Here is a 13,334-nt window from a genome sequence, read left to right on the forward strand (position 1 = left end):
TAGCAAATCAAACATAATCAGCAGATTAATATGGAAAAAGGTCCTCATTTGCAGCCGTATGGTATAGGTGTCAACTGTTTTCTAATCAGGTTTGACTATTCATTTTCTCCCACCTTTTCTCTCTCCTCTTTTCAGACTTTGTTACTTCGGGTAGTTCTTTCCTCCAGAGAAGCCTGGCGAGTCCAGCTTCCTGAAGTACCAGCATCTGTGGGGCAGTTGATTGATATACTTAAAGAGAGACTCAAACTTCGAGGTGATTTCTCACTACAGTTTGAGGATCCAGAGTTTGGAAATGCACTATGCAACCTGACGGCAATATCTGAATTACCAGCTGAGCGTGCAGTCCTGCATATAATGTGGGACTGTGATTCATCTCCACTTAACCAGTCCACTGCTTCAGTGTCCTCTTCTTCAGTCTTTTCCCAGGACACAGTAAGTGTTCACTATGAAGATTTCAGGCCTAGCTGGACCTATTCTTTCCAGATGAACTTAAGGCATGTCTCAGAGTGGCCCTCTCCATTTCCTATCCCCAAGTTTTCATATGATGTTGAACTGAAATTGTGTAAGGCTAATGTGACATACGAAAAATCTAAGAAGGGCCTTGCAGTGACAAGAGACATAAAGATGGAGATTTTGGATAAAATTGCAGCGGCAGTTTTTGAAATTAAAGGCTACCCCGAGAAAGATGAGCTTGAGTCAGTTGCTTCTGCGCTGGTTCTCAAGTATCCATGTCTGAAGGAGCCAGGTAGCATCACAGGCTACGAGGGATGGAAAGCAAGTATCAAGCACAAACTTGGAAACTACAGATCAAAGCTTCGTAGGGCAGGCTGCAATGAGGTAAATGTAAACAGGAAAAGAAAAGGGGGAGATGGAGAGGACAGTCCTTTCACCCTTAAAAAGCCCAAACGTGGAGAGGTCAATCATGTCCCAGATTATCCACAACACCATGATGATTCTACTCTTGAAGAGGAAAGAGTTGCTCTGGTCAATGAAATGAAGAAGAAACAAAAGAACATGACAGTCATACAGCAGAAGATGGCGCTGACATTTTCCCTCAGGCGGAGAGAGGTCGAGGAGTGTCAACCTATGGTATCTGAGGTCCAGGAGAGGTGGCCTGCACTGTTTTCCTCTGAGGAGGTAAGGCTGTCCTAGGCACAAGTTATTATACTACATTGACGATAATTGAAGAAGTACAGTACCGGTATTTGCTGGGGTAATGTATTGGTAAACTTTATTATACCTTGCGCTACCACCCCCACTCAAGGCCCCCACTCAACACACTGCACCCACTCCAGAAATGTGCAATGCCAGTGTTTTTGTTATGTTATATCCTCCCAAGGAGTGCATCACTTACTGCAACTGTAATGGGTGTCAAAATGGTAAATTTTTTATTGAATTGTCAGTCCTCAAGGTCCATGTTAACAAATGCCACAGATTCTTTGACCTTTCCTAATATTCTTACCCTAAACATTTCACTCCTATAAGAGCCCATTTCTGCCTGTACAAGAATAAAAGAATCCCCATGCTAAATCGAAATTGTGAAATAAAAAGACATTATGAGACAAAAATTTAAAGTAGTTTCACCTGGAGAAAAACGACCAAATTTGGACTTTATCTCATAATTTTGACTTGGCATGGATTGTTTTTTCTTTTACTGGTGGAAATAGGGCTGGTTAGGGAAAGAATACTAAGGCAGGTCACAGAATCTGATTGGTCACAGATTTCGGTGCAACACTGGAACATGATAATATGCATTCGCATATTGATACTGTTTTTTGTGGAGGGTATTTCCATTCCTGTGCAAAAGACGTATTCACAAGAGCTTTTTGAAGTAGGTTTTGCTGTTGATAACATGGTCAGGCATTGAACATGGGGCAGACTGCACAAGACAGCTACCCAGGAATGTTCTGTGCTGAATAAATGGCAATATTTTGTTGATTGTCTTATTTAGATATCTAAGGAATTTCATCGGATCACGAGCAAAGACCTCCTGGGGACTTTTAATGCATCCCTTGACAAATTTGTGCCTGGCCTGCTGAAACTGTACCGGTCTAAGAAGGGAGCTCTTGGGGAGAAGATGGAAGACCTCCTGGATAAACTTGATGAACAGGTGAGTGACATTTTTAGAAGAGTATGAATATACTTCTCTCATAAGAGAAACAGAAAAAGATGTTAGCTTCAGCAAAAACACATTAGTGGATGTGTGTCAGTAAAAATGAATGTCAGCAGTCATTGCTTTATGTTGTTATTTGTGTTTATGTTGGTATTTGATTTAAAAGTGAAGTAAAATTGTTAACATGGTTGCAGTGTTGTTGTATTTTTTTTAATTTTTTTTAAAGTTTTACATGTTGCTGGGTCCTTTATCTTCATTACTATAAAAGAGTCCTGATTTTGCATTGTTTTTAAGTACATTATGTATATAATAATTATATATAGAATAATCCATAAGGACCAACACATATTGGTACCCTCCTGTTGTCACTGGGAGTTCAGTTATATCTGCGGCAACTTTCTGAAATGGCCGGTCTGCTTGCATGGGCTGCAAAGGTGCTTTCTCATGTGGAGTGGGGGAGCTTCGCCGCTGACACGGCAGACACTCACTACAGTACTTATATATGTCGCGTGACATATATGGCCAGTAACAAATTTCCCTTGCCTTGCGTAGGGTACGCTCAGCACCCAAATGTCCACTAAAACTGTCACCATGAAGAGCTTTCAGAGCCGTAGGTACCAGTTGGTCAGGTAGGACAACCTGGTGGGTTACAGCAGCATATGGATTTGGTTTGAAGGCACGACATAGGATACCACTTTGAATACTCAGTCTTGGAAACTTATGCCAAAGCTTTCGTACAACCGGATTTGCTCCTTTCAACACTCCCCTGGGGGGTCTGTTCTTACCCATCTCTGCCCAAGATAAGACAGTCTGCAGTGACTTATCCGCCTGCTGCTGTCCCCGTATCTCAGCTAAATCAATCGACAATGCGGGAGAAAGATTTGGGGTATTCAGTACCTCCTCCCCTGTCCTGCCAGCCGAGGTTGCTACGTCCCTAGGGCTGGTGGGGGTCAAGACACACTGTACCGCTTTAGTGTCCACCTCCGTGCTAGGGCGTCTGGACATAGCATCCGCATTTGCGTGTTGTCTACCCTCACGATGAAGGATGGTGTAGTCAAACACATCTAGTTCAAGAATCCAGCGTGCCCGCCTACCAGTAGAATCATTATCGACCTGAGCTTTTGTAAGACTAAGGAGGGGCTTATGATCCGTGATTATTTTAAATGGGGACCCTGACAGGAAGTGTTTAAAATGTCTCACCGACCAGATGATGGCCCAGAGTTCTCGGTCGTAAGTGGCCCATTTCTGCTGTGCTGCCGTGAGCGTATGACTCGCGTACGCAATGACGTGCTCTTTACCATTTTTCACTTGAGCTAATACCGATCCAAGGCAGGACTGAGACGCATCTGTATTAAGCAAAAACGGCAGAGAAAAGTTGGGATGAGCTACGATTGGCGGATTTGTGAGTGCGTGTTTTAACGACCGGAAGGCCTCATCACAGTCAGATGTCCAGCTAAATAGGGCCCCCTTCTGAGTGAGAGCATTCAAGGGTGATGCTAGGACGGAAAAATTTCTCACGAAGCGGCGGTAATAAGAACACAGGCCGACAAAAGCTCTCACCTCTGTAGTGGTTCTGGGTGTTGGCCAGTCACGAACCTTTTCAAGGTTTTTGGTGTCTGGTTGAAGGCCCTGGCTAGAAACGACATGTCCTAGGAAGGTCACCTGGCTGCAAGCAAAATGACACTTGCTGGATTTCAGCTTAAGGCCCGCAGATTTGAACCGCCTAAAGACCTCCTCAAGGCTGTTCAGGTGGTCCGAAAAGGTACGGCTAAACACCAGCACGTCGTCCAAATAAATCAAACACGCTTTCCAGTGAAGACCACGAAGTACCAATTCCATCAATCTCTGGAAAGTTGGGGGTGCATTTGTTAACCCCATCGGCATAACTTTGAATTGGCAAAGGGCACTCCCGGTGGTAAAAGCGGTTTTCTCTCTGTCCTGTGGGTCCAGAGCCACCTGCCAATAGCCACCAGACAGGTCCATGGTACTAAACCAACACGACCCCGACAAACTGTCCAACGCATCTGCTGGACGTGGCAATGGGTAGGAATCTTTAACAGTCACGGCATTTAATTTTCGAAAATCGATACAAAATCGGTAACTGCCATCTCGTTTCTTTACAAGTACAACTGGCGACGACCATGGACTACAACTCTCCTCAATGATGTCCTCGTCCAACAGTTTTTAAACCTGGCGGTCTATCTCATCCCGCATGTGAGGGGAGGTTCTGTAGGCCCTCTGTTTAATTGGCTCTGCAGCCCCTGTCCTGATACTGTGCTGCACTTTATCCGTTCTGCCAAAATCTCTGTCGTGTGCGCTAAATATGTCACCATATTTAACAATTAAATTCTCCAATTCTTGTCGCTGCTCAGCATCCAGTGCCGCCTGACTGAGGTCAACTTTGGGGAATGTCACAGGCTGGGCCTTCACGTTGGCTACTGTAGCTTCTACTAATGAGAATTCTTCCCCTGACTGGTTCGCAACTGAATGAAAGTCCCCTAGTACTATGTCACCCGGCACACAGCAATCCTCAGAAATGGGGTTCATAACCTGAATACAAGCCACACCTCTCTTTACAGTAGTCAATGTACGGGCTACCAACAGACTAGGCATGTTTTGTACGCCAGGTTCTAAGATACCAGTGTAATTGGGACTGTGTTTAGGGTCACTCGTATTAGATTGAATCTTAATCAACACATTCATCTGGCTTAGAGCAGGGACGGTAACAGGTGACAGCATTACAGCACTGCACCTTAACGGCGCTATCTGGGGGCTACACAGCAGTGGAACAGGCCTGTCCCAAAGCTTCAGCTGATTCGAAGTCAGGTCAATGACTGCACGGTGTTTCTGTAAAAAGTCCCACCCCAGAATCAGCGGTTGTGTGGCATTTCTGACTACCTGTACATCATGACTGAAACACTCATCACCCACTCTGATGGAAATAGGGAGTGTGCCTAATGTATCTAAACAATCCCGTCACAGATTTGGCCAGAACATATGATTTTTGAATAGGCCTCCTCTGTAAAGCTGGTAGAGACATTCTCAAAGTTTCACTAATCAGTGAAATTTCAGAACCCGTGTCGATAAACCCCTTAACAGCAGTGTCCTCAACAACTGTAAACACAAAAGACCAAGATGGCGGCGCGAGCACATCACGAGGCCCGGCGTCTCTCCAGTTTCTGCAAAATTGCAGTGATTTACCTGCTCTTCGCTAGTCTGTTCATACAGAACAGCCTCGGGTTCACATCCTACACCCGTGAACAACTCCTGGATATTAGATCGCAATGCCAGGAAACTTTTATCACCGATCTTCAACTCATCCCTGAGATCTCCAGGACGCCGGAGGCTACGCACTTTACCCGGCCGGGCGGAAGTGCTCGCAGGCGGCGTCGAGATCGTAAACAAAGGAGGGGGAAGCGCGGAGGGCTAAGAGCGAAGCTAAGGCTAACACCGCATCGGCTCTCTCTTCCCAGCATTTTCCTCGCCAACGTACGGTCTTTGGTAAACAAAATGGATGAATTACGTCTCCGACTCAACCACAGTAAGAGACTCTCGGACTGCAATGCCATGATTCTCACGGAAACTTGGCTAAACAGTGGCATACCGGACACAGCCATCGGGCTAACCGGGCGCTCCACACATCGGGCAGACAGAACAGCTGACGACTCCGGTAAGACCAGAGGTGGGGGGCTATGCATCTACATCAACAAGACCTGGTGCACCGACTCCGCTACTCTGAGGAGACACTGCTCAGCCAACGTGGAGTTTTTAATGGTTAAATGTAGACCGTTTTATCTGCCTCGGGAATTCACATCCGTCATCATAACAGCAGCTTACATTCCCCCGGATGCTAATGCCACTCTTGCGATGAATGAACTTCATGCGGCTATTAGCCAACAACAGTCCGCCCACCCGGAGGCTGCATTTATTGTTGCGGGTGACTTCAATCATTCAAACTTAAAAACTGTTCTTCCAAAATTCCACCAACATGTTTCCTGCAATACAAGAGGAAACAAAACTCTGGACCATGTCTACACAAACATGGCTGGTGCCTATACGGCAACACCCCTCCCCCACCTAGGACAATCAGACCACCTTTCTTTGTTCCTCACCCCCAAGTACTCACCCCTCATCAACCGCGTCAGGCCATCAATGAAGACCATCAAGGTGTGGCCGGCGGGAGCAGACTCCGTACTCCAGGACAGGTTTCAACACACGGACTGGAGTATGTTTACGCCCCAGGGCAGCTGTGGCTCACACACACACACCGACATTGACAATTTCACCTCCACTGTTCTGGACCACATCACCACCACCATCGACAGCATAACCACCACGAAGCGGATCACCACATACCCCATATCAGAAGCCATGGATGAACAAGGAGGTGCGGCTCCTGCTGAAGGCGCGCAACACTGCCTTCAGATCAGGAGAAGCCCAGGCCTACAGCACAGCCAGGGCCAACCTGAGGAGGGGCATCAAAAAGGCCAAGCACACCTACAAACGCAAGATTGAGGGTCACTTTTCCAGCTCTGACCCCAGGCGTATGTGGCAAGGCATCCAGGCCATCACCGACTACAAACCCAACAACTCCAGCCCCACAGTCATGGACACCACCTTCCTGAACGAGCTTAATACCTTCTATGCTCGCTTCGAAAAGGACGACAAGGACACTGCCACTAGGACCCCTCTCCCAGCAGACCACCAACCCATCACACTATCATCTACCGCCGTCTACACAGCCCTCAGCCGGATCAATCCACGCAAGGCTGCTGGTCCTGATGGCATCCCTGGACGTGTGCTCAGGGCATGCGCAGAACAGCTCGCCGGGATTTTTCCGGACATCTTCAATCTGTCCCTCGCCCACGCAGTGGTCCCGTCTTGCTTCAAGGCCACAACTATCGTCCCAGTTCCGAAGCATTCCAGACCAACCTGCCTCAATGACTACCGCCCGGTAGCACTCACCCCCATCATTATGAAGTGCTTCGAGCGACTGGTCCTGGCTCACCTGAAGGACTGCCTCCCAACCACACTCGATCCACACCAGTTTGCCTACCGCAGCAACAGGAGCATAGATGATGCAGTCTCCATAGCACTGCACTCTGTGCTCACACACCTGGACAACACGAACACTTATGCACGACTGCTGTTTGCTGACTTCAGCTCAGCTTTCAACACCGTCGTCCCCTCCAAGCTGATCACCAAACTTGGAGACCTGGGCATCAACCCCTCCCTCTGCAACTGGACTCTGGACTTCCTGACCGACAGACCACAGCGTGTTAGGTCAGGTCACAGCTGCTCCACCACCATCACACTCAGCACCGGTGTGCCACAAGGCTGTGTGCTGAGCCCGTTCCTCTACTCTCTATTCACCCACGACTGCAGACCTGTACATGGATCCAACTCCATCATCAAGTTTGCAGACGACACAACGGTGATCGGTCTCATCAGCAACAACGACGAGACAGCCTACAGAGAGGAGGTAGAGCGCCTGACCACATGGTGCGCTAACAATAACTTGGTCCTCAACACCAGCAAGACCAAGGAGCTCATCGTGGACTTCAGGAAAGCAAGAGGAGGCACACAGGACCCCATCCACATCAACGGGATGGCCGTCGAGCATGTCTCCAGCTTCAAGTTCCTGGGGACCCACATCTCAGAGGACCTGTCCTGGACCACAAACACCTCCAGCATCATCAAGAAGGCTCACCAGCGCCTCTTCTTCCTGAGGACACTGAGGAAGAACCAGCTATCCTCGGCTGTCCTGGTGAACTTCTATCGCTGTGCGATAGAAAGCATCCTGACCAACTGCGTGTCAGTCTGGTATGGAAGCTGCACTATCGCTGAGCACAAGGCCTTGCAGAGGGTGGTGAAAACTGCCCAACGCATCACAAGGACTACACTCCCTGCCATCGGAGATGTCCAGAGGAAGCGCTGCCTGCATCGAGCACGCAGCATACTCAAGGACTCCTCCCACCCTGCCCACAGACTATTTTCCCTCCTGCCCTCTGGGAGGCGCTACAGAACCCTCAGGACTCGGACCAGTAGACTGAGGAACAGCTTCTTCCCCAGAGCGGTGTCCCTGTTGAACTCCTGCTGACCCTTACACACTCCACACCTCACTACACTACAGCAGTTTACACAACAACTCACTAGCTTAGTAACCAATGTAGCTACTGTTTAAACCTGTCCTGCGCACTCATGCACTTTATCATCTGTATCTGTATACACGTAATTTATAATTTGCACATCTCCTCTATCTTATGTAAATAGCTAAATAGCTCCTGCACTTATAGTCCAAGGCATTTAATGTAAACACCATCTGTAAAATATGTTTATAGCACAACCCGGTAAACAACTGTAAAATAACCGCCATACTGTATTTATTAAGTTATTATCCTCACTTGCTGCTTCTTTTGCACTTCTGGTTAGATGCTAAACTGCATTTTGTTGCTCTGTACCTGTACATGTGCAATAACAATAAAGTTGAATCTAATCTAATCTAATCTAAAATATACTAATTGAAATGCTTGTTTTCCACTGAATACTCTTTAGACATCCGACATTGTGTCCCACCGAAAGACAGCAGCACTGAGAGGCCTGCCCATTTTCCTCCGAGAAGATGCAGCAAAGGTTTTCCTGAAGTGCTTGGTAAGTACAGACAAAGTAATGCAAGTAAAACTAATTCCTAATTCCCATGAGATGTTTTGAAGGATGAGTTCATCCAGAATGAAAATATACACCTCCTCAGTGCAGTCCAGATAATTTTATAGTGAGGATTGCAGTTTATAACTCTCACTCCCTTTTTTTCTGCTGAGAAGCAGCTGGGCATTATTGGTGGGTGTTCCGTAGCAGAAAATACTTTTGTACAAAACTCATCACAAAGTTTGCGGGTGAAAGCTACTGTGTCATTAATTAAAGAAAAATATGCTTTTTCTTATTAAAACCTCCATGAGTCAAATGACCAGCATGGTACAGAAGTTTAAGTTCATATCAGTAGAAATGTATTTTGTCTTTAGTTTTTCTTAGCTCTCAATAATACATCTGTTTTCTTCAGGACACTGACAATTTGGAACCAGTGCTGAACGGTGCATCTGTTGCCATCCTCACCATCCTACAAGATGACGATGCCGGTACATCTGTGTTAGAGCAGGTAGTTGTGTTGGAAGGGGAAATCGTGCTACATGACATTCCAGACCTCTCTACTGCCTTGGCATACCTCTTTGGCCTTCTGTATGCCCTCAACATTGATTATCCAAAGCAGATGAGGTATACCTTTGAAGCGATTCAGGCCATCTTTTTTGAGCTTGGCGGTTCTCGATGTTCACATCGCATAAGGGCTCTGAAAACAAAGCTTTTGCTGTGACTATTAATGGGGAAGCCAGACATGACTTTAACTGTGTTCTTTAGCCTGTTCAAGTGCATTGTAGTTGAAAACAGTACCGTATTTTCACAACCATAAGGCGCGCCGTATTATAGGGCGCACCTTCAATTAACAGCCTATTTTAGAAATATTTTCATACACAGAGCGCACCGTGTTATAAGGCGCATAGCATAGAAACTGCGTAGTGCCTGTGGTTTCATGACGCGTTCACTAGATCGAGCTGCGCTAAAAGGAATGTCAATAAAACAGCCAGATAAGTCAGTCAAACTTTATTAATAGAATACAAACCGTCGTTCTCACAACTCTATTCACTCCCAAAACGAATAAACAGCTGTTTTATTATTTTTCCCGAGTGACGTAGTGTTTTCGCGTAACACAGTTCGTTTAATAACAGCGAGTTATAACAGGCAGTGCAACATTTTTATCACAAGTGGATAGTGGAGTTTAATAAATCTTCGATTTAGTGCAACATTTTTATCACGTAGTACCGTTGCGGTAAATCAAACGTTAGTGCAAACACAATATACGGTAACTCGAACTCTCGAAGTAGTGCAAAGCGATAGCAATAGCAATATAACAATAGCAATATAACAACGTTGTTCAAACGGTAATGTCCATATTCACAGTATGACCAGCCTTGTTAAGTTGTAAACACACAAAAGAAACACGTAAAGATCACTTTATCAGTTCATTCCTCATCCAGGAATCCCTCGAATTCTTCTTCTTCGGTGTCCGAATTGAACAGTTGTGCTAATACGGCGTCCAACATGGCCGGCTCCGTCTCGTCAAAGTCGTCATCAGGGTCGGTGTCGCTGGTGTTGTCTGGCATTTCAGTGACAATCCCTGCCTTCCCGAAAGCTCGGACCACGGTCGATGCCCAGGCATTTACGATCCACTGGCAGATAGTGACGTATGACGCTCGGCGCCGTCTCCCCGTCTTGGTGAACGTGTGTTCGCCGTTGGTCATCTACCGCTCCCACGCAGTTCGCAGTCTAGTTTTGAATGCCCCGTTGACACCAATATCTAGCGGCTGGAGTTCCTTTGTTAATCCACTTAATGCTTTGTTTCCTCGGAAGCTCCGTTGAGTCTTCTTTAACTGGCGCAGGTCGTCTTGTTGCTTCCTCCACTTCCGCACCATTGATTCGTTCACGTTAAATTCTCTTGCCGCTGCTCTATTTCCGTGTTCAACTGCGTGACTGATAGCCTTCAGTTTGAACTCTGCGTCAAAAGCGCGTCTCTTGCAAGGAGCCATTTTGGGGTCTTTACAGACAGAAATGGTTTGGGACTGAATTTACTGCTGTTACCTCGGCCACGCCTACTGACTACGGTAGCCACGATTAACCAATATTACCGTAATCCATACAAAAGGCGCTCCGGGTTAAAAGGCGCACCGTAGATTTTTTAGAAAATTCTAGGCTTTTAGGTGCGCCTTATAGTCATGAAAATACGGTAGTTAAACCCCTTTGCCTCTGATATAATCATTTGCCAGTTAAGAGTTGCATATTTAGTGTTTGAACTGTTAAAATTCATTATTGTCTATGTTGTTGACAATATAATGCCATGTTGCCATGCCATTTTGCACTGTTCAACAAAATAAATAAGATTTCAGATAACATTCAGTTGTGCTTTGTTTTATTCAATGTCTATTTAGCATTTTTCAAATATAATGACAGCAACATACATTTTCCTTTATTTATATAGGTACATTTTCAACACACTGGAGTAAAAATTGTATGTTTATTCAACAAGAATATCTGTGTTTGGTGAATTTAGGAATACATGGCATTGAAGGAATAATTGTATGTTTATTCAACAAGAATATCTGCATTTGGTGAAGGCAGAAATACATGGCATTGAAACCAGAAAGATCCAAGTTGGCAGAACTCTTGTCAGAACTTGTAAACCTTAGTTAAGTCAACAACAGTAGGCAAAAGTTGAGAAAACTCAAAAATCTCTTGCATCATGTTGCCTTGAAATTTTACGTTTTCTCAACTTTTTCTTTTTTACAGTGATGGTGTGCTGGGTAGCAAATGTTCCATTGCACTGTAGCACACTAAATAAACATTCATCCTCAGGGCAATGTTAGCACTGGCATTTTTTAAAATATATCCAAGCTTACCAGCACACACACTTTGTTCTCTTTATTCCTCTTCTCTGGACTGTTTTTTTAAAAGTTAAGTTTGTGGAACAAACATGGCCGGAGAATATCCAGTGACTGATTCTTGTCATGGCTATGAATGATTTACCTAAGCACATCTTTTTCATTGTCTGTGAAGCAACCTTACTGATATCCTGACAAACCTTGCACCTTCATATGAGCTGTTTGTCACAAAGTAACACAGGTGTGTATTTTGTGGTATCTATTAGAGCCCATTGCCAATTCTTTAAAAAAGTCTTTTGAGGACAGTGAACCTCATTATTTCTCATCACGCTCCTTTACATCTCTCCCTCTGCTCTATTCCCACACAGTCTCAGCCTCCTTTCTCTGTTCTTGTCCCTTCATCCATCTTGACACTGCGTTTGGTTGGACCACTCCTGGTGACCGATGAGCAGAGCCATTGATCATTATTAATTCAGCCTTTTATACTTAATGGAATCCCTCCATGCTAAGAGTCTGGCGGAGTACATATACACATGTATGATGTGTACTGGCGAGAGATGAATTAAGTTGATAGACAGATTTACAGATTTCTGCAGTAAATTCTCTTGTGTTATACTGAATTCATCAGGCAATCTCTTCCTTTTGAATATGGAAAGGTGCCTTTCATGTGTAACCATGACATGCATCCTGACAGTCTGTTGGGATCCGGCTGAAGTGGCTGTGATCATCCAAATCAAACTGCCTCAAAACAATCACCACTTTTCTCCTTTTCCAACAATAGCAAATTCAGATTGAAACTCATTGAAAACTACATGACGGCGTGATTCACTCATTGCAATACCTGCACACGCAAACACGCTTTCTACTCAAGTGAGAACAATACTGTGTAAACCGATTTAAAAAGCCTCTCCACTGATTCATCAATCTACTTGCTCCAACACAGTAACCATTGCGTCCATTTGTAGGTACTCTATATTTAAAAAAAGTTGATTATTTTGCTGAGGCTCTCTGAAAAACCTGTCACTCTACTACACCAGTACATCAATGGGTACACACGCCATTCACTCACTCACAATATAAAGTCTTTGACTACATCAGGAATGTACAGTAGAATACCCAGGTACATGGTGCCAACAAAGATTATTAAAACGAGGTTAGGCAATTAAAAAAAGTTGAATAGTTATGCTGCCCATTTATTATCAAAACGCTTAACAATTAATGTTTTGTATGACTTTTAGCATCGTGAAATCATGAAATCTCCATCTTATTTTGCTGTGGATGAGGCATCATTGTGCACGCATGTGTATGTATCTGTGTGTGTGCGTGTGTGTGCGTGTGTGGGTCCTCATCACCAGACTTTGTTGACATCTGTGACTGATCAAGTCTGAATCACCTAAATGTAGGACAAATGGGAAAAGAAATGCTGCATTTGATAAATACTTCAATATTACTTAGATCTAAGTAAGATTATAATAATTTAAATTTTCAGGAACTTTGAGATATTGGTGGTAAATATTCTATTCTATTCTATTCTTTTCTATTCTATTCTAACTGTACCTATTCTCTTCTCTCCTCTACCTGTCCTCCTCCCCCTTCTCCTCTCTCTCTACCCATCAGCAGGAGGGTCCCCCTATGAGCCCGGTCCTGCTCAAGGTTTCTTCCTGTTAAAGAGGAGTTTTTCCTTGCCACTGTTGCTTTTTGGGGTCAGGCCATAGGATTCTGTAGAAACAATTTTG

The 13,334-nt window shown here is 45.0% G+C and overlaps 1 protein-coding gene across 1 annotated transcript; it reads left to right on the plus strand.

Annotated features, from left to right (window-relative positions):
* Positions 1-336: 336 nt before the first annotated feature.
* Positions 337-9,676, plus strand: LOC115251107 (uncharacterized). The gene is made up of 4 exons (XM_029842225.1): positions 337-1,137; positions 1,952-2,110; positions 8,669-8,764; positions 9,171-9,676. Exons 1-4 carry the CDS (start codon positions 355-357, stop codon positions 9,477-9,479), a joined length of 1,347 nt encoding a protein of 448 aa, XP_029698085.1. The 5' UTR covers positions 337-354; the 3' UTR covers positions 9,480-9,676.
* The last annotated feature ends 3,658 nt before the right edge of the window (positions 9,677-13,334 follow it).

Source organism: Takifugu rubripes, chromosome 9 (assembly GCF_901000725.2).
Source record: "Takifugu rubripes chromosome 9, fTakRub1.2, whole genome shotgun sequence".
Taxonomy (NCBI): domain Eukaryota; kingdom Metazoa; phylum Chordata; class Actinopteri; order Tetraodontiformes; family Tetraodontidae; genus Takifugu; species Takifugu rubripes.